The sequence below is a fragment of the Vipera berus genome (assembly GCF_964194415.1).
Source record: "Vipera berus genome assembly, chromosome: 3".
In the NCBI taxonomy this organism is placed as follows: Eukaryota; Metazoa; Chordata; class Lepidosauria; order Squamata; family Viperidae; genus Vipera; species Vipera berus.
In genome coordinates, this window is record NC_138204.1 from 48,916,259 (window position 1) to 48,943,773 (window position 27,515).

A 27,515-nucleotide genomic window follows, 5' to 3' on the forward strand; every position below is an offset into this window, starting at 1 on the left:
TAGCACCCATAGACATTATATTATCTTATACACTATTAGGAGAACAGAGAGCTACAGAATTTGCTGCCAAGTTCCTATGACCTGCAGGGTATGTACAAGGTATCTCTCTCACAACATAAAAAGGGGAGAAGAGAGTATCTAAAGTCATGTTCTTTTATATTGTTTTGGATTCACTTAATATAAATATGAATTGCTCCAACAATGAAAACATGAACAGGATTTGACATTGGAAAAATGCCATGTATCTCTGAGCACCTCCTATATGAATTTTTCCAGCAGAAATCTTGCCATAGCATGGATGCTTCCTGGCTTCAGGTGAGCTGGAGTGCAGGAAAACTGTTAGCAGCTGTTCAGCTTGGGCCAGATACGTAGCTGTCAACAAAGAAGATGAAATTGTAGCCTCTTGCAGATGTTGCTGAACTACACCATCCACATCCCCCATCATTAACTAGGCTAGAAATTGATCTGCTGAGTATTGTAGGTCAGCAACATTTGAAAGAGGCTACAAGTTTCACATCTCTAATGGAAAGAGAAAGAGAAAATTTGTTTTTCTTGTCCCTCTTTGTTAACTTTTTCACGCAATCTACACTTAGTGATGTATCTGTGAACCAATACCCATCTTTAATCCAGTTTCTGAAATATGCAACAATACCATAGAACATACTACAATACATATCTAGGAAAAGCCCCATACGTCTTCCATAGGCTGTTTTTCTTCCTAGATTAGGATCTCCATGTATAGACTGCATAAATAGATATGCATCCAGAAATTCATATGGATGTAAAACATATGGCACCATCACCATCAGTACGACTTGTTGCAGAAGTGGATGCTAATTTTCAGTTATCCTGCAAAACATAAATATGGTCTGTTAACATCTTTATTAATGCTGAATATCAATCTACTGCAAGCATCTACTGCAAGATCAGGAGGTTAGCATTTTTTTTTATTCTTCACAGTTCCCGAGATGACTTTCAAACTTGAAATCCACAATGCAGAAAAAAGGTGATATGCCGAGTTTGAATCAAACATTTGAGTGCGTCACCTTCAGCAAACTGCAAACACAAGCAGGACCAAGTTTGCTAATAAATGTATATTCAGTGAGGAATTACATACCATCATGGATATCTGACCAATGTATCCATAAAATAGATATGTTTCCCGTTTTAATTTTAGTTGTATATATGGTGTTTAGAAGCTAAAACGTTAGGATGTAAATTGGCCCAAAGGCAGGAACACTTATAGGATATATACTAAAATGAGACTCTCTTCTTAATAGTGGCAGATGACCTGAATTTTGGTGATAACCCAAACTGTAGAGTAATAACCTTACAGGTAAGATATCCCCTTCAACAAGTTAGGAGAAATTTTGATCATGAACAGTTTCTTCCTTGCAGAAAATTCATTGTTCAAATACTACAGTTTTTTATAATTATTTCCTTTGCTATCATCCTACTCAACTCATATTTTTGTAAATGATTGTACAAAGATTCTGGGGCTTGGATTTGGATCAAAGCAGTAATTCTTTCAAGAAAACAAAAACAAATCCATTAAGTATGTCTGTGTCATAATTACTGAAGCCTGAACAATTTTCATTGCACAGAAGTAAGCTTCAAATAGGTACTAAACTTTACTAACAGTTGTGTTCAAAATTCCTGAATTCATTACTCCGCATTTAATGCAAACTACAGGAAATATAGTTAAGTCACTGCTGTTGGAACACTGGCATTGTCTTTTATGTGAATTCCTTAATAACAGACACATTCTCACTCAACCTGTTTTCACAGAGAGCAATGAAAATAGCATCGTTTTTGTTTACTTAAGTTTGCAGCAACACAATGAAGTTCCTCAGGTTTAGAACAGAAAAAATAATGCAGGATCAAAGCTGAGTCAGTCACCGGGACTTCCCTGACTGGTTTTGTGCCTGATCGTGCAACTACCTTAGTAGCTGCAAAAACTGCAATAGCTTTGCAACTACTAAGATTGTTGGACATGGGGGGTACAAAAACAGTCAGGAAAGTGATTGAAGCCTGGCAAACAGGCCCCTTGTCAGTCACCTGGAGTGCTGATTTACCACCAGCCTATCAAGTACTTAGAAGGCGAGGGCTGGGCAGCACAAGCAAAAGACAGCTAAGGATATCAACACACTCCAATCAGCATGTAAAAAGCCAGGTACAACAGACACTATAAATACCACACCCAGAACAGCTCACACTCTGCTGGAAAGAAGTTCCCTGAAGATGAGCTACAGCACGAGTCCAAAAGCTCAGAAGACAAAACCTGCAACATTATCTTGAGACACGTATATTTGCCTTCATTGTGAGAAAAAACAATTGCTCTCATTCTTAATTAAGAAATGTAATTTTATAGAATAATGGGAAGAGGAAGGCAAAAAGGTGCTCCCACTTTGATTTCTGTCCTGGCCCAGCAAGACTCAGGACTTGACAGCATTTCAAGTAACTTATTTTTAAAAACATGTTAGTCTGGCTAAAAAACATATGCGCTCATTAAATTACAAGTCCATAACAAATAAAAATGCATATGCATATTTCCTTGTACAGTCTTTAAAATGGAATGTGGTCAATGAAGAGATTGATTTTAAAAGGGTGTTTTTCTTTTCTTGTGACTGTTCAGATTTATGAAAACAACACTGTCAACAGTTTGCCCAAAGAAATGAATACAATATATTCCATAGTGAAGATGCCCAGTTCAAGCATAGACGTCAACAGAACATTTCCATTAAGATCAAATATCTGCAAACATTCCAATGAGTCAATTGGTGCACTTTCTCCTTCAGGATCTGTGGAATATGCAAGCATCTTCTTTTAATCACAATTCACTTTTTGGGGTTTAAAAATAAAATAAACTTTGTCGGTTCTCACTCTGCACATCTAGATTCCAATAGTGAGAATTTCATTTATTTTAGAATTAGAATCTCTTCTAGATACTTCTTTTTCAGTGCTGGACTAATTATAATTTTAAGAGCTGATATTCTAAGTCCTGTAGTGCCATTATCTGAAATATCTGTACCAGTTCACAATTAGGTGGTGCTCTGTGAAGATACGTAACCTTACCACCACTTAGATATGGACAACTGAGTCCCAATTCTTCATATGAGTTTTTTTTGTGTGTGTGCTTATACTATTGAACAGAATTAATGGTTTGTTTTATCAATATTTTGAGGTAAGAGAGACAAAACCTAGCTTAGGTCTTAAAATAGTATAAAAATCAAAAGAAACACCAACCAACCAAAAACAGACATTTGGAATGAACTAGAGTGCATACAGATAAACTACATTATGAATAAATCACATAGGCTGAGGTTCTTTTGGTCCTTTTTTAAAAGCTTCACATTTCATCTATTCTATGGATGTTTTAGTATCTTTGTAAATGTAAATTTTAACACACACACAATGTATATTTAAATTGCTGTTAAAATTATTCATGTTTATGCAAGTGTTCTTCCTTGTATGAGCAAAATTTGTGTTTGGGAAGGAACATGGGCTATTTTATGTAACACCTGACTGCATAATTAAACCTGTATATGTTTCAAGAAAAGTATTTTTTTCTGAAATGGTGTCCCTTTAATTACGGCATCTATTGAGATAGAACAGACATGTCAAACACAAGGCCCAGGGGCCAGTGAAGTGGTTTCATGTGGCCCGCGAAACCATCCTGGAAACAGTGAGGGAACGGCCCTCACTGCCTTGGCCCTGGCCCAGAGACCCTCCTTCTGCCAGAGACCCTCAGATCTGTCCCACTCCTGCCCAGGCCCACATAGGCACCCTTGATGCGAATGATGTAGAGCTGGCCACGCCCACCCAGTAGGCCATACGCACTCTAGCCACGCCCACCCAGTAGGCCACACCCACCCTGGCCATACCCACCCGGCCCCCTAAGGGCAACCGCAATGCTGATGCGGCCCTCAGTGAAATTGAGTTTGACACCCCTGAGATAGAATGTGAGCTAGGGCCAAATAGGAGGGATTAAATGAGGGGTATAATCTTTTTTAACTTATGCAGTAGTTGTTCTGTCCCAGCCTATGTACGTCCTTGTTAAATGCACAAGGACAAAACCCCTTTTGACAAGTAGGCTGGAGACTCAGAAGAAAACAAACCCCTTTTCATATTGGTAACAAACCTCCCAAATGGTCCATAAACAAAGGCAACAAAAATGCAATCCAAATGGAGAAAATTGTCCACACGAAACACAATGCAAAACAGAGAATTATTCACCGGCAATACCAATGGAACATGATCCCATGAAGTACTTCAACCTGCCTTCCCTGGGAGGGTCGTCTGAGTTAGCTCAGGAGTTCATGGCTTCCATGACGGCCATGGACCTGACCCAAGTAATTCAGGGCCCGACTCATGTGGGGGGTCACACTCTCGACCTGGTGTTCCTGTCTGGACAGTGGCTGGATGATTTCGGAGGGGGTTTGCCAACTATTGTTCCCCTGTCATGGTCTGATCACCTCCTGCGGCTGGTCTTTCGTTATGCCCCCCCCCCGCCGCTGGGCTGCGGAACCAACCAGGTGGTTCCGACCCAGGCGCCTAATGGACCCAGAACGGTTCCAGATGGCGCTTGGGTCTATACCCATTGCCCTCACTCACAGCCCAGTCGATGCCTTGGTGGATGCCTGGGAAAGGGCAGCCGCCGAGGCACTCGACTGTGTTGTACCCTTGCGACCCCTGACCCGGCGCAGATCCCGTTGGGCTCCATGGTTTTCTGTGGAGCTCCGGGAGATGAAGCGTCGGAGACGGGGTCTAGAGAGCGGTTGGAGGTCCAGCTTTTCCGAATCTGACCGATTGCAGTTAAGAACCTTTGTAAGGTCTTATCTTGCGGTGATGAGGACAGCGAGGGCTAACTACTTCGCTGCCCTCATCGCATCCGCAGATAATCGCCCAGCCGCTCCCTTCTTAATCAGGAGGTGAGGGAGGAGCCCTTGCAGGGTCGGGCTGAGGAGTTTAGTCATCATCTGATGGACAAAATCGCTCAGATCCGGGCCGGTTTGGACTCTGACTGGGCAAAGTCTGATGTGGAGGAATCGGACGGTCTTGAGCATGTTATCTGGACTGAGTTCGATCCTGTTTCCCCTGATGATGTGGACAGGATTATGGGGAGGCTGAGCTCCACCACCTGTTTATTGGACCTGTGTCCCTCCTGGCTGATTTATGCAGCTCGGGAGAAGACACGAAGCTGGTTCCAGGCAGTAATATCTGCCTCTTTGAGGGAGGGTGTCTTCTCCGCCGCTTTGAAGGAGGCGGTGGTGAGGCCCCTTCTCAAGAAGCCTGCCCTGGACCAAGTGATTTTAAATAATTATTGTCCGGTCTCCAACCTTCACTTTTTGGCGAAGGTTGTTGAGAGTGTGGTGGCGCATCAGCTTCCTCTGTTCCTGGAGGAAACTGATTATCTGGACCCGTACCAATCGGGTTTCAGGCCCGGGCACAGCACAGAGATGGCATTGGTCGCACTGGTGAATGATCTCTGGCAGGCTCGGGACAGGGGTTGTTCCTCTGTCCTAGTCCTATTAGATCTCTCAGCTTTTGATACCATCGACCATGGTATCCTACTGCGGCGTCTCAGGGGGTTGGGAGTGGGAGGCACTGTTTTACGGTGGTTCTCCTATCTCCTGGGCCACTCGCAGTCGGTGTTGACGGGAGAGCAGAGATCCGCCCCGAGGCCTCTCGTTTGTGGAGTTCCTCAGGGGTCGGTTCTCTCTCCACTCCTGTTCAACATCTATATGAAGCCGCTGGGCGAGATCATTCGTGGTTTCGGGGTGAGGTATCATCAGTATGCTGATGATACCCAACTTTTTCTCTCCACCCCGAACCAACCCAGCGATGCCCTCGCCGTGATGTCCCGTTGCCTGGAGGCGGTCTGGGTCTGGATGGGGAGAAACAGGCTTCGTCTCAATCCTGCCAAGACTGAGTGGCTGTGCGTACCGGCATCTCGGGTTAACCAGTCCATTCTACCTTTAATGATGTGGGGTGAGGTGTTACCCCCCCCCCGTTGATAGGGCTCGCAACTTTGGTGTCCTCCTGGATTCGTGGCTCAGTTTTGAAGATCATATAGGAGCCGTGACCAGGGGGGCCTTTGGCCAGGTTCGCCTGGTGCTCCAGTTGCGGCCCTATCTGGACCGAGATGCCCTACACACAGTCACTCATACGCTCGTGACCTCCTGGTTGGACTACTGCAACACTCTCTACATGGGGCTGCCCTTGAGGACCACTCGGAGGCTTCAGCTGGTGCAGAATGCAGCCGCGCGAGTTGTGATGGGGGTTTCCTGATACTCCCATGTAACACCTCTGCTCCGCGAGCTGCATTGGCTTCCGGTTGCCCTCCGAGTGAGATTCAAGGTGCTGGTGATGACCTATAAAGCCCTAAATGGCTTGGGTCCGGGATATTTGAGGGAACACCTGCTTCCGGCATCAAGCTCCCTTCGTCCTGTGCGCTCCCACAGGGAGGGCCTTCTCAGGGTGCCGCTGGCAAAAGATTGCTGGTGGGTAACACCCAGGGGGAAGGCCTTCTCTGTGGGTGCACCTGCCCTTTGGAACCAGCCGCCCGTAGAGCTCAGGACTGCCCCTGACCTTCATTCATTCCGCTGGGACCTGAAGACCTGGCTCTTTGAGCTTTCCAGCCAGGACTGAAAATTTTCATTGTAATTTTAATTTAATTGGGTTTTAATTGGAGCTTAACAGGGGTTTTATTTTATTCAAGGACTAAATTTAATTATTTTAATTGTTCTTAACTTTTGTAATTTGTATTGTTATTTTAAATACCTTGTGAACCGCCCTGAGTCCTACGGGAGAAGGGCGGTATATAAGTCCAATAAACATAAACAAACTTTGCAACAGTTGCCTTCAGAAACCAGCAACACCCACATTCCGTTTTTGTAATTCAGTCCTCAAGGTGTGGCTTAAATGCCTTCTCCTCCTCCCCCGGAGTTGCCCCATTGCCTCCCTCTGGCCTACTGTCCTGGCCTGTCGTTTGCAGGCGTCTCTCATGTCCTCCAGCTGTGCGTCCTCTGAGTCCGACCCAGCCTCCCCACCCAGCTGCGTCTCATCCTAAGCACAAGCAGAAGGGCCAGGCTCCTCACTGGAATGTAAGTCTTGGAGCTCATTAGAGCCTTCCTCCGATGGCTCCCCAGGCCCCTCCTCCTCCTCTTCCTCAGATTCCCTGGACCCAGCTGCTGGGATCACAGGCTGGCACGGAATCACAACAGTAGTCTCCCCAGCTGAGTTCTGATACAAAAAATGTATTTCGGTATGCAAAAAATATTTGAACAAGGACACAGGGATAAGGCAGCTGGCAGAGAAAGGGAAGGCTCTTTATCCTTCAAACCAGGCAAGCCAGCATGGGTACTGTGGTGGGGTGCACAGACTGATGCTACACAAGGCAGGCAGGTGGGTAGGTGTTGCCATAGGCAGGAACTACAGAGCATGGGCAAATGGGCAAAGCTGCCATTGGCAGGCACTAAAAATGTACAGGCAGGTAGTGGGTACTGCAAGGGATTATCATAGACACTACAGAGCACAGGTAGAAGGGGTAGGCAGGTACAGCAGAGCATAGGCAGGAGAAAAAGTAGCAGGATCAGAAGCAACATCTGACTTCCTGCTGAATTTCCTATTGACTTTCCTTGTTGGAAGCCAATGCAGAATATGGGAAATAATAATCACATGACCATGGTTCACTGCAACATCGGAATTGGAAGCCAGATGCCAAGCAATACCCAAAACTCTGAGGCCTGGTTCTAAGGTGATGGTGCTGGTGATGACCTATACAGCCCTACATGGCTTGGGTCCGGGATATCTGAGGGAACACCTGCTGCCGGCATCAAGCTCCCTTCGTCCAGTGCGCTCCCACAGGGAGGGTCTTCTCAGGGTGCCACCGGTGAGAGATTGCCGGCGGGTGACACCCAGGGATAGGGCCTTCTCAGTGGGTGCGCCTGCCCTTTGGAACCAGCTGCCAGTGGAGCTTAGGACTGCCCCCGACCTCCGTTCATTCCGCCGGGACCTGAAGACCTGGCTCTTTGAGCTCTCTGGCCCAGGCTGAGAATTTTAATTTTAATTTTAATTTTAATTGGGGTTTTACTTATTCAGGGATGGATATAATTTTTTTAATTTGTTTTTAACTTTTGTATTTTTGTTTTTAATCACCCTGTAAACCGCCCTGAGTCCTTCGGGAATAGAAATGTAATAAAAATAAATAAAATAAAATAAAATAAATAAGTACCCTTCATTCAGCACCATTGTAAATGTTAATGGTTGCTGAGTGAGTGGTTGTAACCCAAGCACTACCTGTACTTGTCTAAGGATGTACTCCTCTGAACAAAGAGGGAAGATTGTAAGACTTCTCAGCATACATATCAGCAAAAGATGTGAATGTTTTTATTTTATTTTCTTCATTTCAAAAATGATATAAAGTTAGCTTTGGCCACCCTTCTCTAACCATGAAGGACAATCCCCAGCTTTGTTGCCTCCAAAAGCTGTGAGTGCTCCAACACTGGAGGTTTTTAAGAAGAGGTTGAATAACCATTTGTCTGAAATACTACAGGGCTTCCTGCTTGAGCAGGGGTTTGGACTAGAAGACCTCCAAGATCCCTTCCAAGTCTGTTATTCTGTCAATTCTGGCAGCGCAGGTTTTCATACTTACTGATGTTCCTAGAAAGCTTTGTTCGTAAGTAACAGATGGAAAGGCACACCAGATTTTATTATATCCATTATGAAACAGATGTTTTCAATTGTAGATATAGTCTGAACTAGTAATACATCTGAGTACACATGTAAAGAATTAATTTGTTACAGGGCATGTTTTCTTCAAATTAAGTCTTATTCTATTCAATAGGACTTGCTTTTAGCAAGGTTATTTTACTGCAACAATTACTAACATATTCAAATATTCTCTAAACATGCAATGTACACAAATCCAAATGTTTTCACCTAGGATTTTCCCCCCAACTTTTTTGGTGCTTTTGAGTCAGTTTATCGCCTCGTGACTTCATGGGCAACTTCCTGCAGTTCTGTTAGCAATCTTTTCAGAAGTGGTTTGCCATTGCTAGTTTTGTGCTTAAGGTGGGACTAGAACTCACAGACTCCTGGTTTCTAGCCTGTTGCCTTATTTTTTTTTTCCTCTAAGTGTCTTCAAAGCCTTACATGGGGCTGCCCTTGAGGACTACTCAGAGGCTTCAGCTGGTGCAGAATGCGGCCGCGCGAGTGGTGGTAGGGGTTTCCCGATACTCCCATGTAACACCTCTACTCCGCGAGCTGCATTGGCTTCCGGTTGCCCTCCGGGTGAGATTCAAGGTGCTGGTAATGACCTATAAAGCCCTAAATGGCATGGGTCCGGATTACTTACGGGAGCACCTGCTGCCGGCATCAACTTCCCTTCGTCCAGTGCGCTCCCACAGAGAGGGCCTCCTCAGGGTGCCGTCGGTCAAAGAGTGTCGACTGACGACCCACAGGGGGAGGGCGTTCTCTGTGGGCGTGCCAGACCTTTGGAACCGTTTACCAGTTGAGCTCCGGATGGCTCCCGACCTTCACTCCTTCCGACGTGACCAAAAAACATACTTATTTGAACAAACTGGCCTGGTCTGATGGGTTGGGGTATTTTAATATTAATTGTATTAATTTTTATTGGAATTGGGCTGTATTATTTAATTCTTTCTTAATTTTTGTACATTGTATTTTTATTGTATTTATTGCCCTGTACACCACCCTGAGTCCTTCCGGAGAAGGGCGGTATAGAAATTAAATTATTATTATTATTATTATATATCAAGTGTCATGTTCTCATCACAGTGCTGTTGATCCACTAATACAGAAATTTGAGGATTTAGATTGTAGAGCTGATTTGGATCAGAGATAGAGAATGAGAACAGAATAGACATACTAAGCAGCTACAGCAATACAAATATATTTATTATACAGCACATTTAATAACCAGGTCTAATCTGGCCTCTTAAAATATTCACTGAAATCTGCATTGCACTTCCCATGTGTTTCATAACCCTGGGTAAGGAAATGACTCACTACATTCATTTTTAATGGGAACGTCTGAACAAACAATTTAGAATACTGAAAATCTGATGACAATTTAGGTATTAACAAATAAATTGGATAGTTTTATCAGAATGATGGCAAACCTGACTATGTCAAAAAAATGTGTCTCTTTGTGGTTGTAATTTTTCAAATGGATTTGTAATTCCAGTCTCTAGTACCTTAAAGTGAATCCTGAAGCATACTGACAACCCATGCAGCTGGCGGAGTAGAGTTGTCACATATACCGACAGGACCCTCTAATTATTCATGCCCTGCATTCTACACGTTGAAGTTCCAAATACTCTTCAAGTGCATCCCCATATAGAGCACGTTGCTGTTGTAAAACTGGGAGGTGACCAGACCCCCCCCTCTCCTTTCCAGGAACAGGCACAATTGGTGCACAAACCCTAGCTGTGCAAAGGCCCTTCTGGTTATGGCTCCCACCTGCTCTTCAAGTAGGAGCCCCAAGATCAGGAAGACTCTCGAGTAGACCCCACCCAAAGCTAGCAATGGAAAGTCATCAGAACTTCTAGAAGCACTAAAACTCAGAGGCACTCAATCCTGCTAGGGTAGAGTCGAACCCCGTTTTTCCTAGCTACCATAGACCTCCACAGCCTCCAGACACTGAGACGGGATCACCCAGGATGGAGATGCAAAGCTATGCATCATCACCTGCATACTGATAATAGATTACCCCAAACTGTCAGAAATAGCCACATAGCATCTTCCTATAGATGTGAAACAGGAGATGAGAAAGTACAGCATTTTCCCACCACCAAAATGGCAGCACCTACCTACTGTATCTGTCTACTTGCAAACAGTGCTTTCAAACTGCCAGGTGGGCAGGAGCTAGAGACAAGAGACAGGAGCACACTCCATCCTGTGAAGCTATCGGCACACTGGCAATTGCTTGGCACAGCCGCTGCGCCACTGTATCCCCCAGCTGTAGTATGATATAGCTAGAGGAGCAGGTTAAGAAAAAAATACAATAAAATTCAAGAGCTGGTATGAGTGAAAAAAATAAGACATGCTTCCTATCTTTTTTACTCAGCCAACAATGGCTCAATTCTCCAGTCACTTTACAGAAGGATTCCATTTTCCAAAACCGCAAGGGCAATGCCACACTTGGCCCCTATTAGAAGCTGACCTACTTCCTATAAAATCTGCCCTGTTCCTCTGCTGTAGCTTGGAAAAGAGGCCTAGCTGAGCATGAAACACGAATGCTGCCACATTGCTGGGGAGGTGGCAAGGGGAAGGGGGAAATTACTTCATCTTGGCTTTTTTTAGTCAGCAGGAAAGGGAAGAGGAATTCAATTCTCACAAGAAATGAGGCACCTAATCTCGCAAGAGGAACAGACTAGAGCAGACATGTCAAACACAAGGCCCGGGGGCCGGATCCGGCCCGCAAAGTGGTTTCATGTGGCCCGCAAAGCCATCCTGGAAACAGTGAGGGAACGGCCCCCCACTGCCTTGGCCCTGGCCCAGAGACCCTCCTTCTGCCAGAGACCCTCAGATCTGTCCCACTCCTGCCCAGGCCCCCATAGGCACCCTTGATGCGAACAATGTAGAGCTGGCCACACCCACCCAGTAGGCCATACGCACTCTAGCCACACCCACCCAGTAGGCCACGCCCACCCTGGCCATACCCACCCAGCCCCCTGAGGGCAACTGCAATGCTGATGCGGCCCTCAATGAAATTGAGTTTGACACCCCTGGACTAGAGCCAACTGGATGCTGGACCAGGAGAGGAAAAGCTGGGGAAGAAACCAAATGAGAATTTAGTGTGGTATAACACTGTCATGGTTTCGGGATCGTTAACAAGTAAGATGAGTATGGTTTGAGAAACATCACAAGCCACATTTTAAATACCATAAGAGTCACTATGTGTAGTTAACACACTTTTCCAAAATATATTTCATTTGAATTTTCAGACCCGTTGCCTTTGTCATAATCCTAGTCCATTGCCACATTCAAACTTGTGAGAAAAGCTGAATATGGGAAAATAAGTTTATTGTATGTCTATTGAGTTAGAGAAAGCATGTTAATAAGCTTGAGTAATACAGGTTTTATGTGAATATGGAATTTAAGATTGACTGTTAAGTGTAAGAGTGATATATACTGTAATGAAAGTGAAACATTCGTGGGAATAAAGGAATGTTGAGTGAACAAAAAGAACTTAGTTGCAGACAGTTTGAAACTCTTGTGTTCCTCAGCTTTTTCTTTTATGCACCATACAATATCTACCTCTTTCTTACTCTTTCAACACTATTAGCTTCTCCTGGAGGCAAATCAAGGTGTTTCCTTAGAGTCACCCACAAGGCAGACAGATCACTTGCCACAGCAATGGAATGATAACCTGAGGTATTCACTGTGTATATGTTCATTAAAAATGAAAAAATGTGCATAGGAAATTTTACTTATTTATTTACAAAATGTATAGGCTGCATATCTTACCTTACATCTAACTTATACCAATCCAAGGCAATGCACATATCTATTTTGAATCTTGTGCATACTTAAAATTTTAATTTAGTGAGTTGCATTGAGCAAATTGATCAAAAGAAAGAAGCAGAATTGTCCCAAAGTCTTAAGGCATATTTGATTTCATAGCCACTTCAGGAGAAAGAAAACCTTGTTACATTTTTCACCTGGAAGCCACTCTCTTTAATGCAGCCTGAAGAGATTTCTTTAAGATGGTTTTGTTAAGGTCCAGTGCACCTGATAAATAGCGCTGGTGGCCCAATGTGATCTAGAGAGGGGAAACAAAATACAAGCTAATTCACAACATTGTAGATCATAAATCCTTCATTACATTTGTTGAGATTAACTACCATTTTCCTGCATTCCAGTTCCTGAACAGTAGGAGTAGACAGGAGATTTTTTTTTCTGCTAAAAATCACATTCCATGAGGAATTGCAATTCTGCACTACTGATGATAACTAGGGCCTCTTTTTCAAGAGAGATGAAAACTAACGTTAAATAGTAAATGAAACAAGTGCACTACTCTATATGCTTATATATAAGTTACTAAAAGAAATCCATTACACCAATTATACCAGAATATGCAACAGTTGGAGTGATCCATGTTTTGGGGTAATTACTCACATCGTTTTGATATTTGGTCAACAGAGTCAGGATCAGCTTTGCGTAATGTACTGAACTTTCAAATGTTTGAGCCATCTGACAAAGATTAAGGACCAACACATTGAAGAGCTCACTAGACAATTCTACCTGAAGAGAAAAGATGACAGAAATTGAGGGGTAAAGCAAGTATTAAGTACCCTAACGTAAGTTTCAATTGCTTGGGGAATATCAGACCAATCTATATGGCTGAATTCTCACCAGGCCAGTACATGTTTGATCCAGGGAAGGTTTCTTGGATGTTAAACTAATCCAGACCTTGGTTTGTTTATTAAATTTATATAAGAGCCCTGGTGGTGCAATGGTTAAAGTGTAATATTGCAGGCAAGCTCTGCCACAGCCTGGAGTTTGATCCTTATGGGGCTCAAGATTAACTCAGCCTTCCATCCTTCCAAGGTCAGTAAAATGAGGACCCAGATTGTTGGGGGAAATATGCAAATAATGCTTCTACACTGTAAAGAGTTCTATAAAGTGCTACAGGGTGGTATATAAGCCTAAATGCTATATGCTCTCCATCTCACTATACTATATACTGTATATATTTACATGTTGGACTTGTTGTATGTGGTATTTGTTAGAGAACTACAGCATACTAGATTTGAAAGGATAATCTTTAGCTACTCCATGGATACAATTTATTCAATTACTTAAATTTAAGAAGATTTAAATGCATACAATCACCTGTTTTTCTAGCAAAGAATGCACAACTGTGAGAAGGTCTTCTGTCCATGGCACTTTTATAATATGACTGCAAAGAGATGGGGGGATCAAGCAATGAAAGACATAATTAAAGATGGATGTGCCAGTCACCAAGATTTAATTATTAAAAAATGGTTATTAACAATATTAGCTAGCTTGGTAGAAAATGGTATAATACCCTTCAGTATTGTGTAGGTGCTCCTCAATTTACACAAATCAGGAAACTAATTTGGAAGTCACATTTAACCATGGTTTCTTGTTAACCAACACCGATTCAACTTCTCATATGAAATTGGCTACAGAAGATGCACTAGAATTATAAGTCTTATACTATTAAAAACTTTTAAATCAATTCAAAATACAAATTTTGCTTTAAGTACAAAAGGGAAGATTCATCCACGGGATATTTGCTCAGGAAGGGGTGCAACTGGCACATTATACCAAGTTGAACAAAGGACCCCCAAGCACAGCTGCCATGGAGCAGATGTCCAGGAGGACCCACAGATTATATACATTGATTCCATAGTTCAACCCCATCTAACACCAAAGATGGTGAATCACCAGACACAGAGAAGCTCCTCCCCACAACCACTCTGTCTTATCAGGGTTCAGTTGAAGCCTGTTGTTTCCCATCCAGACCCCTATAGCCTCCAGGCATCAGGAAAGAACATCCACAGCATCATTTAGTTCGCCCAGGAGGGAGATGTCTGCTGATGATATCTCACCCCATGGCGAAGGATGATCTCTACCAAAGGGCTTCATGTAGATGTTAAAGGGAGTGAGATCACCAAGTCCTGCGGCATTCCGCAACACAGGGGCTGCAGCCAGGAGCTCTCATTCCTTATCAACACTAATTGGGACTGGCCTCTGAGAAAGGAGGAGAACCAGCACAAAACCGTGTTTCCAACCCACAACTCCTGGAGCCAATCCAAAAAGAGAGGAAGGTCAATGGTACCGAAAGCTGACAAGAGGTCAAGAAGAAGTGAGGATGGTTTATAGATATGTCTGCAGTTTGTATTCATATAAAAATGTAACCAACTTTTCAATGCAATTGCATATGTCATATAGTAGCAACTGAATATTCTGGAGCATCAGACAATAACCAGAGTGTCTTTGACTACAGTCTCAATACAGGTAGTCCTCAACTTACGGCCGGTCATTTAATGACCATTCAGAGTTATGACTGCCTCAGAATACTTCCAGCCATCGGAAAATGTTGCCTTGGCAACTGGCTCACATTTTCGACTGGCTGCAGCACTCCACAGTCACGTGACCATGACTTATGTACTTTTTGCTAATTTCTGGCAAAACCTGCACATTCAGGATAACAGGTTCCTAATTACAACTGAGAGATTCAGACTACAATTGCATGATTTACTTAATAATTGCCATTAAAAAAAATCACAAAATCAGGTCTGGTCACAACATGTTACACCTTTGCTCCGCGAGCTGCATTGGCTGCCGGTTGTCCTCCGGGTGAGATTCAAGGTGTTAGTTATGACTTACAAAGCCCTACATGGCATGGGTCCGGATTACCTACGGCAACACCTGCGGCCGGCATCAACTTCCCTCCGTCCAGTGCGCTCCCACAGAGAGGGCCTCCGATCAAAGAATGTCGATTGGTGGCCCCCAGGGGGAGAGCGTTCTCTGTGGGTGCGCCAGACCTATGGAACCGCTTGCCGGTTGAGCTCCGGACGGCCCCCGACCTTCGCTCCTTCCGGCGCGATCTAAAAACGTATCTATTTGAGCAGTCTGACCTGGTCTGATGGGTTAGGGTTGGGGTTTTAATATATCTTAACTACTGTTTTAACTTTGGGCATTTATTTAATTTGCTTTTAACTTTTGTATCCTGTTTTTGTATTTATTGCCCTGTACACCGCCCTGAGTCCTTCGGGAGAAGGGCGGTATAAAAATGTAATAAATAAATAAATAAACTGCAATTCTAGTCCCAATTCTAGTCGTAAGCTGAGGACTATCTGTACTACATTTGTGTTTCTACTTACCTGAACACCAGCGTCATACATTCTGGTTCCAAACACTCCTCAATTAGCTTGCATACCAATCTCAATTGCTCAAGGCCTGCAAAAACCAAGATTTCAGAAATCCACTTTATATCATTCAAGAATCACAAAAATGCAAAGATGCGTTTGAGTCAAGCTTGAGTCCTAAAGACTGCTAACATTCAGGAAATGGATTACAACTGCATTCATCTGGGATTTATTTCAGCTTCCCAGATTTACCAATAACCCCAAAATCCTGAGTTGATTTCCCATCTAGGTACTAGCCAGGATCAATCTTACTTAGTTTCCAAGATCAGGCAGGTCTGGCTAGGACCTACTACCGGTAGTTGCCACTTGTATTTGCCAATTATTAATCCAGCTATTATTGATGTAACAACATTCTTTATTGGCACAATAATGGGTGGATGACTTTACAAGATGATATAAGTATCTGATTTGGAAACTTCCTAAAAGTATTCTAAAAGATCTGACAGGGAGTACAGTACAATAAATATTTTGCCATTTTAATTTGCCCAGTGCTTTAAACAATTGCAGAAGTTTCCAATGCTGAAAACTGATTTAGTTAAAAACTTACGGACAAAGAATTTTTAAAAAAGATTTAATTTATTCAAAAATAAATTGCAGTGCATCTCTATCCAAGCTGGTCTGTTTGTGCTCAAAAAGCCCTCACATTAAGCACACAATCAGTGAGTCACAATAGAGAAGCCACAATAGAAGACAAAATCATAAGTTCTGTGCAAATAAATAGTATTTGTTTTTGCTGCTAGGGCATTATCAGTGAGAAAACCTAGTCCTTGGAAGAGACAAAATAAGAACTGTAGGTGAAGAATTCATAATAATTTTGTTTTCAGAAAAGTAGTGATACAGTTACTCTATTACAAGCTTTGGAACTAGATGTAAAAATATGAATAGTAAGAGCCTAAAACATTTAAATTGCTTTGTAATAATTTCATTTGTTAATTAAAAAGGTAAAGGTTCCCCCGCACATGCGTGCTAGTCGTTTCCGACTCTAGGGGCCGGTGCTCATCTCCGTTTCATAGCCGAAGAGCCAGCGTTTGTCCGAGGACGTCTCCGTGGTCATGTGGCCGGCATGACTAGACGCCAAAGGCGCACGGAACGCTGTTACCTTCCCACCACAGTGGTCCCTATTTTTCTACTTGCATTTTTACGTGCTTTCGAACTGCTAGGTGGGCAGAAGCTGGGACGAGTAACAGGCGCTCACTCTGTTACGCGGCACTCGGGATTCGACCCGCCAAACTGCCGACCTTCTGATCGACAAACTCAGCGTCCTAACCCACTGAGCCACCGCGTCCCTTATTTGTTAATTAGCCCATTTTATTTGTTTGTACTTCATCATTCCTGTTTTGAAGTTTGCACTCTTGATTTTATTTTTCACACAATATTGCTCGTCATGAATTTACCTTTGTTTCTATTCATCCTATTAGCTTTCTTATGAAGTTTCTATAATAGGCATTTCTGTGGTTGTAATTTTTTTTTCTCTTTCCTGCACATATTGTAGCAAAAGTGTAAAATCAGATTACAGATTCTAAAAATATCCTACCATAGATGTACCTGGCTTGGACATTTTGGCAGCCTCAAGACCTTCAGGAAAATTTCAATTTAGATAGTCTCAAGAAAAACATTTCTATTTCTCTGCTTACTACATACTTGCTTTCCATTGTTTTTTTTAACAGCTTACACGAGGAGTGTCCAATGTTGACAATTTTAAGACTTCTGGACTTCAAATTCCAGAACACTCCACCAGCCAGCCATTCTGGAAGTTGAAATCCATAAATCTTAAAACTTGCCAACATTGGATAACCCTGGCTTATACTCAGTGCAGTACAGAAGGCCAAGATCCATCCACACTGGGCCAGTATCCCCCTCTTTATAAAATCTCACATTTTATATTTCTCAATGTTGCAAAACTCATCCAAGTGAAACTTTATTCTGATTCCAATCCTTCAGCACGCAAACACTGAGTTTATTATTGGAAAGAATACTTCACTTCTCAGAATAAATTAAGTCTCAGGCAAAACTGAGTAGACCTTATTTAAAGAAGAGTTGTTAAGTTCACCTTGCCCTGGAACTTGCACAATAGAAGAAATTAAGGCGCAACAGACTGGGCGAGGATATTTGGAGCAGAACATCATCAGGGCAGTTGTGAAAGGCCAGGAAGCTGTTTCAGTCAGCGAAAGAATCTACAGATCAAAAAGATAGAAAGGGAATAAATGCTGCCTAGATAATAAACACTGGCTAGGATTACATACTGCATTAAGTTACTATTTAGTTAGTGTTGATGAATCCACCTATTTTGTTTCTGGTTTACTGCTATATGCTTATGATTATGCTCACTAAGCCACCACGGCTTATTCACAAACCATGCCTTAGGTCAAAGTATCATCCAAGAAATAAGAGATGCTGAAAGGAAGAAAAACCCCTTCAGACTGTTTTGCTTGGTGGCAGAAGTCAATATGGTAATAACTTACTAGACCTAAAGAGGCATTCCCCTGATTTGGGAAAATGAGAAGGGGAAATTGGCATTCACATAAATGTTGCCATACACATGCCAATTAGACTGTTGCTTGTTCAGCACAATGAAGGCATTTTGTAAATGTTTTTAGAACTGGCAGTAATTAATTTATGTATATGTTTTTCAAATGATAGTGTAGTGTTTGTCACTTATGGACAAACTGGAAAACTTGTTTATTTACTTATTAAGCAATAGTCTTCCAACATATAATATGCAGAGGGGAGGGAAAGCACCCTATAGCAACATATAGGGAGAATATCTTCATCTACCAGACTAATTGTCTTTGTTTAATTTCTCTTTTAACTGAATTTTGTCATCTCAATTGATTTCCACAAGTTTCTGTAGTTTGGTCTAAATTCTGTGCCTGTTCCAGTATTATTTTCCTGTTATAGCTCTCGCTTTTTCCCATTTCCTACTTACTAATCTATCCAAGGATATGTTAATTTATGTCTCCAAAACCAAGAATATTTAAAATTGAAATGTATACAAAACCTAGGTGCACAGAGAGCATGTGACTTCTAAAGGATGTATGACTAGGCTAGACAAAATCAGCAGATGGACATAATACTTGCTTTGTTGCTTAATTGAGAAACAGCTAAATAGATGGAGTCAGCTAAAAAGGGAGGAAATACTGGAAGGAGTATTCCATATTTTATTTCTTAAAAATTCCTCCACTCCTAATTAAGGAGAAACTTCCTGACAGTTAGAACAACTAACCAGTGAACAACCTGCCTCCAGAAGTGGTGAATGCTCCAACACTGGAAGTTTTTAAGAAGAGACTGGACAGCCATTTGTCTGAAATGGTATAGGGTTTCCTGCCTGAGCAGGGGGTTGGACTAGATGACCTCCAAGGTCCCTTCCAACTTTATATATATATATATAAATATACATATGTATACATATACATACATACATACATACATACATATATATAATATTTTCCCATGTATAAAAAGAAGCAGGTGGAGATAAGACAGAAACTATTTGGATTAAAAATACCATATCTTTGCTTCTCCTTCACTCTATACTCTCCCTATTCCTCCACCAACAGGTTTTTTTAATCAATAAAGGACTCTATTTGTAGCTCAGGATTGAAATAAGGGTCCCTCCGTGCTCTCTGAGCTTGGTTGTTTTCACGCAGACCACGATCCAAACTATTTGTTTTGGCTTTTATTCAAACTTTTTTCAAATATTTTTTACCAGTATCATTTAGGATGAGATCCAAATATATGAACAATAACATAACACAATATATTAATCACTGTTTATGCAGAAAGTCAAAATAAGTGAGCATTCAAGGAGTTACTTTTCTTAAAGCTTTCTCAATACAGTTCTGGATATTTTAACCATGAAAATGCCAGAGATAAATGTAAAATCCATAAATGACTGATTTTTTTAACCAAACACTTTTCTTCTTTACCTGTTTCAGATTCTCAATACATACCCGAGATAAGAAAAGCTTTTCAGCAAGTATTGCTGCCTTCTTGTAGCCAAGTTCAGGTGAAAGTGCTACTATCCAGCAACAGAACTGCAGAAGCTCATTCTCTGGGCATTCTGAAAGTTTGAGCAGTGAACATAAATCTTCTAGCTAAAGGAAAGAAGACAGTATTGCTCAAGTAATTCATTGGCCCAAATCACTTGTATTTGGATCAGTTACAAATGGGATTCAAGATCAGCTGTTTGGTTTCAATAAAGACCTGAAGTCTAACCAAATACTCTTATTTGGAAGCCCATTTATGAATCTTCAAATAAAGTATAATTTTTCACCCAACTAACCTGACCTGGAGTACACTCATTCAGAATCTGTAGCTCGGGAGGGGCAGCTCCATTGGAACACTGAAAGGAAAACAAAACAAAACAAAACTATAGAGATTGTGAAGAATACAGGCTATCTAGCCCAATAGCAAATTCAGTGAAAAATACTTACATCAAACTGCATTTCTAGCAATTCTTTAAGTTTTGATATATGGTTCTAAAAAACAGGGGGGGGGGAAATGTCAGATGAATCACTCTTAGTAACAGGGTTAAAGCCTCAGAGTATTCTAACTTAAGCTATTTATAAATGCAAGTTTAAAAGTTTTAAAAACATACACTACTGAAATTCTAGGATAAGAAGCAGCAGTTGAAAAAAAAGAGACAGAAGCTCCTGGTTCAGACTGTACATCTGCATAAAAATATGTGTCAGTCCTGATGTCTATTTTCAAAACTAAAACAATTTTTGCCTTCTTTCACTTCCTTAAAAATATATGGCTTGTTGTCAGGACCCACCCCAAACCACGTCTTAGGAAGACAAAATTCTTGGAGTCAAATCTATTCCAAAAAGAATCTTTACTATGACATGCTTGGTTGTAGGAAACGAGACAGGACTTAATATTATTCCACGAAGTAAACCCTTATAAAGAGTTCCCGGTTTAACCCCTTAACCCCATTTGGTCAGTCCCCCATCCTTTATCTCGTATCATCCCTCTCGTGGGAAAAAGGAACTTAGGACCCTTCATGTTTATTGCTCTCTTCCGTGACACAAGCCAGATGCTAGCCCCCCCTTTTGTTTCCCCAGTTCAAAAGGCTTCTCCTTTCCTTTGAATGCCTAATACCGGTTCAATACACATCCATCAATACACATCCATTCTCTTCTCTTCGGGAAATGGCAGAATCCATGGAATAATGTTTGAAACATTCCATCTATGAATATGATATAAATGGATTCTGACACTTGTTCTAGTTGTCACTGACAGAAAAGATGGATGCAAAGCCTCACTGGGAATGTGTTTGTACCCTTAATTCATCAGCAAAGCAAAATAGTATAAGAATTTAGAAGAGTTTACGTACTTTCATACGATCAGGAACCTCTGTTACAGTGTCATGCTTGGAACTCTGGCTGACAATTCTCTTTTCTACTTCATGGTCTTTGAAAGAGAACTGATTGACGCTGCTTAGGCAGTGAACATCTCCATTTCCAAAAGCGTCCAGTTCTTTCTCTGTGCTTTCTGTTCCAACATCCTGCAGTTCAGGTTGTGGTTGAGAAATTTCTGTAGCCAACCTAATGTCCAGTTGGGACCTCTTCCTCTGATTCTCTTCTTCAAGATTCGGAGATTCTTCAGATCCTTTTCTTTTTTTCCTAATCTGCGATCCGGATTGAAAATTATTTCCAGCTGGCACCAAGCAAGGCTTTTCCAGTTTAACAAACCAGTTTAATTTTCTTTCTAAATTAGCATTGCTGCTACTATGGGTCATAATCTTCTGGCATAAACACTTCAGTTGTTCTTGGCATGTACTGGACAGCAAGATAGGGGTCAAAAAGCTCCTCTCTTCCATCCCCGCTTGTAGTAAATCCCTTAATCTCTGTACCCATAAATCTGGATTGGGATCTTTTCTAGAGGCCTGAAGCAGACAGCTGAGGCAGTCCTTTGGCACTGTAGATTGTACTATAAGCAACAAGGAAAAGAGATTTCTTTGGCACAACACTGGAAGCAGCATCAATACTGGTTTCCTGAAATAATTATGTAGAAGATAGAAAGGAAAAAAAAACACATTTCTTCAATTAGTATAAGACTAAAATGTTCATTATGTAACACACACAGTGCAATTCATTGTACAGCACACTACAGGCAATATTTTTATTTTATTATTACCCCAACAGGCCTTATTTCCTTTAGAAGTGCAAGGCAATGGACATCAAGGTATCCTCTCATTTCATTCTTATAACATCTATTGAGGATCACAGATGATTGAGTTAGTAAGATGCATAATAAGTTTCAAAATGGAGGGAAGATTTGAATCTGGGTGCACCAGGTTCCAACCCAAGATTTAACCACCACACCAGCTACAATGGAATTCTCTCTGAATCTAGGAATGGTGATGGAGACTTGCAAAAAATTGCAGGTCATAAATATTATCACCAGGCAAAATGGAATAACATCTACCCAGTTAGAAAAAAAGAATCAGAGGCTCTGCCTTAACATAACTGATTAGTGGCCACATGACCACGGAAGACGTCCTCGGACAAACGCTGGCTCTTCGGCTTTGAAACGGAGATGAGCACCGGCCCCTAGAGTCGGAAACGACTAGCACGCATGTGCGGGGGAACCTTTACCTTTACCTTTAAAGCAAATATATCCAGTCCCCAAGATTTGACTCCTTTTTCTTTCAATATATCTGTCTAATGAGGCTCTGTTGAGAATCTTGGCTTCAGGGAATTGTTTGGGTTTGTCACCAACCTTACAAACAGTGGATTATTACCATGTGTTGAACAGCCATTTTCCACCATCTTATGCTATTGACAGGTATAGACACACTACCGCATTCCAGATCCTCTCTTGTTATTAAACTACATCCTTCATCACTGACTGCATTGTCTGGAGCTGCTGGAAATTATAATTAACAGTATTTGGAGTGCCACAAGTTATCTATTGCTGAACTAGTTAAATGTCTTGCAGATGCATGAAGAACTCAGAATCTTACAAACCAAGCCCACATGTGATTTTAACATATCACAGACCCATAACTGAAATGCATCTAGGACCGGTAAAGTAGGATCCTGATTTTATAAGGATTCCACATTATAAAAAAACTTCTTTTCCTTAGAAAGCAAGGAAGACAAGGAAGAGAAGGGGTATAGAACTGCCATATTAATCTTCATCTTCACTGGTTCTTGAGAGGAATATTACCTTTCAGAATCCCTAAATAGGCCCCTCACCTTTCTAATGAGAAGCAAGCCTAACTCACGTGGTAAGAGTCTTGTTGGGCTCTTCAAGCACTGGTTCTTGAGAGCACAGTTTCTCAGTGAAGATCTGCCAATTGAAATGTTGCCTTCCTTTTTCTACAGGGAGTGACTGTTGAAGAGTTCGAAAGGCAGCCATGGCCCCCCATTGTCCAGACATCAATGTGCAGAGAAGAAGTCGAGAAGAATTATCAAATCGCTGCAGCAAAGAAGCCATAGGGATAGCCATATTGATAGACCTGTTGATCAAATTCAAATACTGTATGTATATACATACATGCACAGATTATATGTACGCACAAAGACACACACACATATACAAAGCATATAAGTATATATAATTATAAAAATACACACAGACACACATATAAACTTTGGGGGGAAAACTTTTGACAACAGTGATAGTGAAGCAATATGATTTTACAGATCTGTTTTAAAATATACAGCTCAGAACTTGGATATCTGCTGGACCACCCTTTTATTTATTTAATAAAAAAGAAAAAAAGAACAAAAATAGATATGAAAAAAATGCAAGAGAAAAATACAATAACTGTAAACTGTGTATATAAGGACATCTTATCCGTATACAGCAATAGCACTTAGATTTATATGCCATCCTACAGTGCTTTACAGCACTCTCTGAGTGGTTTACAAATGTCAGCATATTGCCCCCAACAATCTGGGTCCTCATTTTACCGATTTTGGAAAGATGGAAGGCTGAGTAAATTTTGAGCCAGTCAGGATCAAGGTCCTGGCTATGGGCAGAGTTAGCCTGTAATCCTGCCTTCTAACCACTGTGCCACAACATAGTTTCAATAAAACATAATCATATTTTATTGTAATCATCCATAACTGTTTATAGACAACTAATTCATAACACTTAAGTAATTGAGGCCATAAAATTACCTAAATGACTCCAAAGCAAAAATACATTGGTCCAAATTGAAATGTCAGTAAATGTTGTAACTGCAAATGTGGCATTTAACAAATGGCATTTAGCATTTTTTAAGAAAGAAAATGATAAAAACTCATTGTTATCATCCACTTGATTTAATTTAAAAATCCCAGCATGCATTTAGTTCTTCCATAACCTTAGCTGGAGATTTGGATTCTGTAAATCAAATGTATTTTTCCAGAAAAAAATATATAAGTAGTCCTCAGCTTATGACCACAACTGAGCCCAAAATTTCTGTTGCTAAGTGAGATAGTTGTTAGGCAAATTTTCTTTTTCTTACCATAATTGTAAGTGAATCACTGCAGTTAAGTTAGTAAAAAGATTGGTAAGTGAATCTGGCTTCCCCATTGACTCTGCTTGTCAGACGGTCCCAAAAGGTGATTACATGACTGTCTCATAAATATGGTAAATATGAATAGAGTTGCCTAGCATCTGAATTTTGATCATTTGACCCATGGGGATGCTGCAAGAGCCATATGAAAAGTAGTCACAAGTCATTTTTTCAGTGCCATTGTAACTTCAAATAACCACTAAATGACTTGTTAAGTCAAGACTACCGGTACCAGAGTTTTCAAATTGATGATAGTAACATGAGATACAGCACATTTATCATATTTTGAACCAAAACAGGGTTACATGTGAACACTCCACATGGTCCCAGAAAGAACAATTTACACTTAAGACCCCTAGAATTTAATACTAGTCAAATGCATAACGGTACAATTCAGAATTTGGAAAACCAAAGCCACCATCGCTAACAATAGCATTTTCAAAGATATCTTTAGAGCCCAACAGATATGTATGAAAATATGTAGCGAGCGAGTTTTACAAAAATATTTTCTAAATATTAGTATAGGAATTCCATGCCAGATATAACGAATCCAGGGAATTACATTCATCTGAAGCATACAGTATTTATTCTGCCCCAAAGGTTAAATCTGCAGGTTATCTTCCCCCTGTGTTTCTGCCCATATTATGGAATCTGGAAGAGAAGGCTCCCACTGCTGCCAACCCTTACAGAACAGAACATCATCAGCAAGAAAACCAGGGCTGGACATTCTTGGCCACTCTCAGTTCTCTGGAGCAAGAGTCCCATATCAGACTGGCCTCGATTCTGCTTATCCTTTGTAAAACCATAAGATCTGGCTGTTTCAGCAGACCTCTGGAAGTTGCCTTAGTCTTTTCTGGATGGGATTATTCTATGCTCTGTGGGCCTTTGGCGTCTAGTCATGCCGGCCACATGACCACGGAGACATCCTTGGACAAGCACTGGCTCTTCGGCTTTGAAACGGAGATGAGCACCGGCCCCTGGAGTCGGAAACGACTAGCACGCATGTGCGGGGGAACCTTTACCTATTCTATGGTTATTTATTATTTCTGTGTCTTTATATTGTTACATTTGCCTTCTAGTCTTATTACTGTTCTGAAGTCCGTAAGCCATTCCAACTTCGACATGATTGGCATGAAATAAGCCTAGAAAAATAAGCAATGTGTTCAAATCAAATGTATCAAAACAGTTTACACCAGTGTTCCTCAACCTTAGCAACACTGGCAACTACCAGAATTCCTCAGCGAGCAATAATGATAATAAGCCTTAAGAACAAATGCATACAAAACCAGAATTGAGAAGACAGCAACAGGTAGCAAGTGCGGCCTCTGCAAAGTAGCTGAAGAAACAGTGGATCACTTGGTTAGCTGCTGCAAGATACCAACTGACTACAAACAACCACATGGCAAATGAAGAAGTTAAAGTGTTCTGGGACTTTAGAATTCAAACAGACATAACATCCAGACAACTGTTGATAAGATAGATTAAAAAAAAGGTCTGGATAGTGGACAAAGAATTGGAGAAGATAACAAAATACAAATACCTGCAAATAGAAATAGAATGACTGTGGCAAAAGAAAGCAACAGTAGTATCAATAGTAATAGGTGGCTTGGAGGCAATCCCAAAATAACTGGAGCACCACTTGAACACCATTGGCATGACAAAATCACGAGTCAATTGCGAAAGGCAGCTTTGTTTGGAACAGCTTACATCCTGCAGTGATACCTTTAACAACATCAAACAACATTTGTCTATCCCAGATCTTTGGAAAGGACTACATAGATGGATAAAAATGCCAGATTCGGTCACACTACAGTTACAATCGTAATAATAATAACAAACAGAAAGCACCAGCAACATAACATCCCAAACATAACAATTATCGATAAGAAAGACACAGTGCCTGGAGACAGCAAAAGAGGAAAAACCTGGAGAAAATCACAAAATAGAAAGACCTACAAATACAAGTAGGTCGACTGTGGCAAAAGAAAGCAAAAATAGTACCAATAGCGATAGGGGCCTTGAGATCAATCCCCAAAACATCTGCTTGAACACCATCGCCACGGACAAAATCACCCTCTGCCAACTGCAAATGGCAGTTTTTACTTACAGCAGCTTACATACGGCATTGATACCTTCAGTATTTATAAAACATCTGCCTAACCCAGGTCCTTGGAAAGGACTCAGCAGGTAAATAAAAATGCTAAATCCAGTCTAAACATCTGGCCGACTCCATAGTAATAATTAGCAGCAGCAGCAGCAGCAGCGTTTATTTGGCGATCCACCCCGCCCCCACCCCGAGCCCCACCGTTACCTGCTCCCAGCCCCACAACCTTTTCAGCTCTGATCTTTTTCCTTCCCGCGCTCTAGTTCCGCAAGGGAGACACTCCAATGCGATTGGCGGCAGGCGGGGCAGCGATGTCCTCAGAGATATAAAAAGTGAAGAGTACACCCCTCTCCACCCAAACCAGAGATGAGACTTCCCAGATCCACATGTATCGCCCCTCGAAGAGAAAACCAAATAAAGACGGATCCCTTCCTCATTTTATTACCGTTTTCTTCCGTGGAATTATATCTCGTTAACATAGTTTATTTCATTTCTTTTTTTCTTTTTTCTTTTTTTTGGGGGAAGAGTTGAGGTGAATTTCGCTTTCCCCTAGCATACACACAGATCGGTCAATATGTGAGGAAGGGAACTGTTCCGAAGGCACGTAGTGCGGGCGTGTAGTTTTTATGTTCATAAATCATTTTGCTAAATTTTATACTGTATAGTCTACGCCAGGGGTAGGCAACCTCGGCTCTTTTATGACTCATGGACTTCAACTCCCAGAATAGCTGACTCAGGAATTCTGGGAGTTGAAGTCCATGAGTCATAAAAGAGCCGAGGTTGCCTGCCCCTGGTCTACGCTATATGTTTACATGCTAATAAGCTATATCTTAATACGCTGTGAACTGCGCTATGTTATGTAGTTAAAGGTATCCGTGATACTTTTGTTTTTAGCTCTAGATGTGCTTGGTTCCGATTCCAACCAATTTTCTTCGACTTGGAAGTGAAAAGTTGCTGATATCACTCAGTG

General features: G+C 41.4%; 1 protein-coding gene across 3 annotated transcripts; it reads right to left on the reverse strand.

Annotated features, from left to right (window-relative positions):
• Positions 1-590: 590 nt before the first annotated feature.
• On the reverse strand, positions 591-27,283 carry FANCE (FA complementation group E). Of its 3 annotated transcripts, none has more exons than XM_081326076.1 (12): positions 26,753-27,283; positions 23,161-23,394; positions 21,265-21,925; positions 20,363-20,407; positions 20,212-20,271; positions 19,880-20,023; positions 17,980-18,103; positions 15,885-15,960; positions 13,864-13,930; positions 13,147-13,272; positions 12,690-12,790; positions 591-849 (listed from the first exon to the last, which is right to left on the reverse strand). In XM_081326076.1, the coding sequence occupies exons 2-12, from the start codon at positions 23,382-23,384 to the stop codon at positions 834-836; spliced, it is 1,644 nt and encodes a 547-aa protein (XP_081182202.1). In that variant the 5' UTR covers positions 23,385-23,394; positions 26,753-27,283; the 3' UTR covers positions 591-833. The 3 variants fall into 3 exon arrangements, with proteins under 3 accessions (XP_081182202.1, XP_081182200.1, XP_081182201.1); XM_081326074.1 differs by lacking the exon at positions 26,753-27,283 and adding an exon at positions 25,982-26,108; XM_081326075.1 differs by lacking the exon at positions 26,753-27,283 and adding an exon at positions 24,391-24,547.
• Positions 27,284-27,515: the final 232 nt, after the last annotated feature.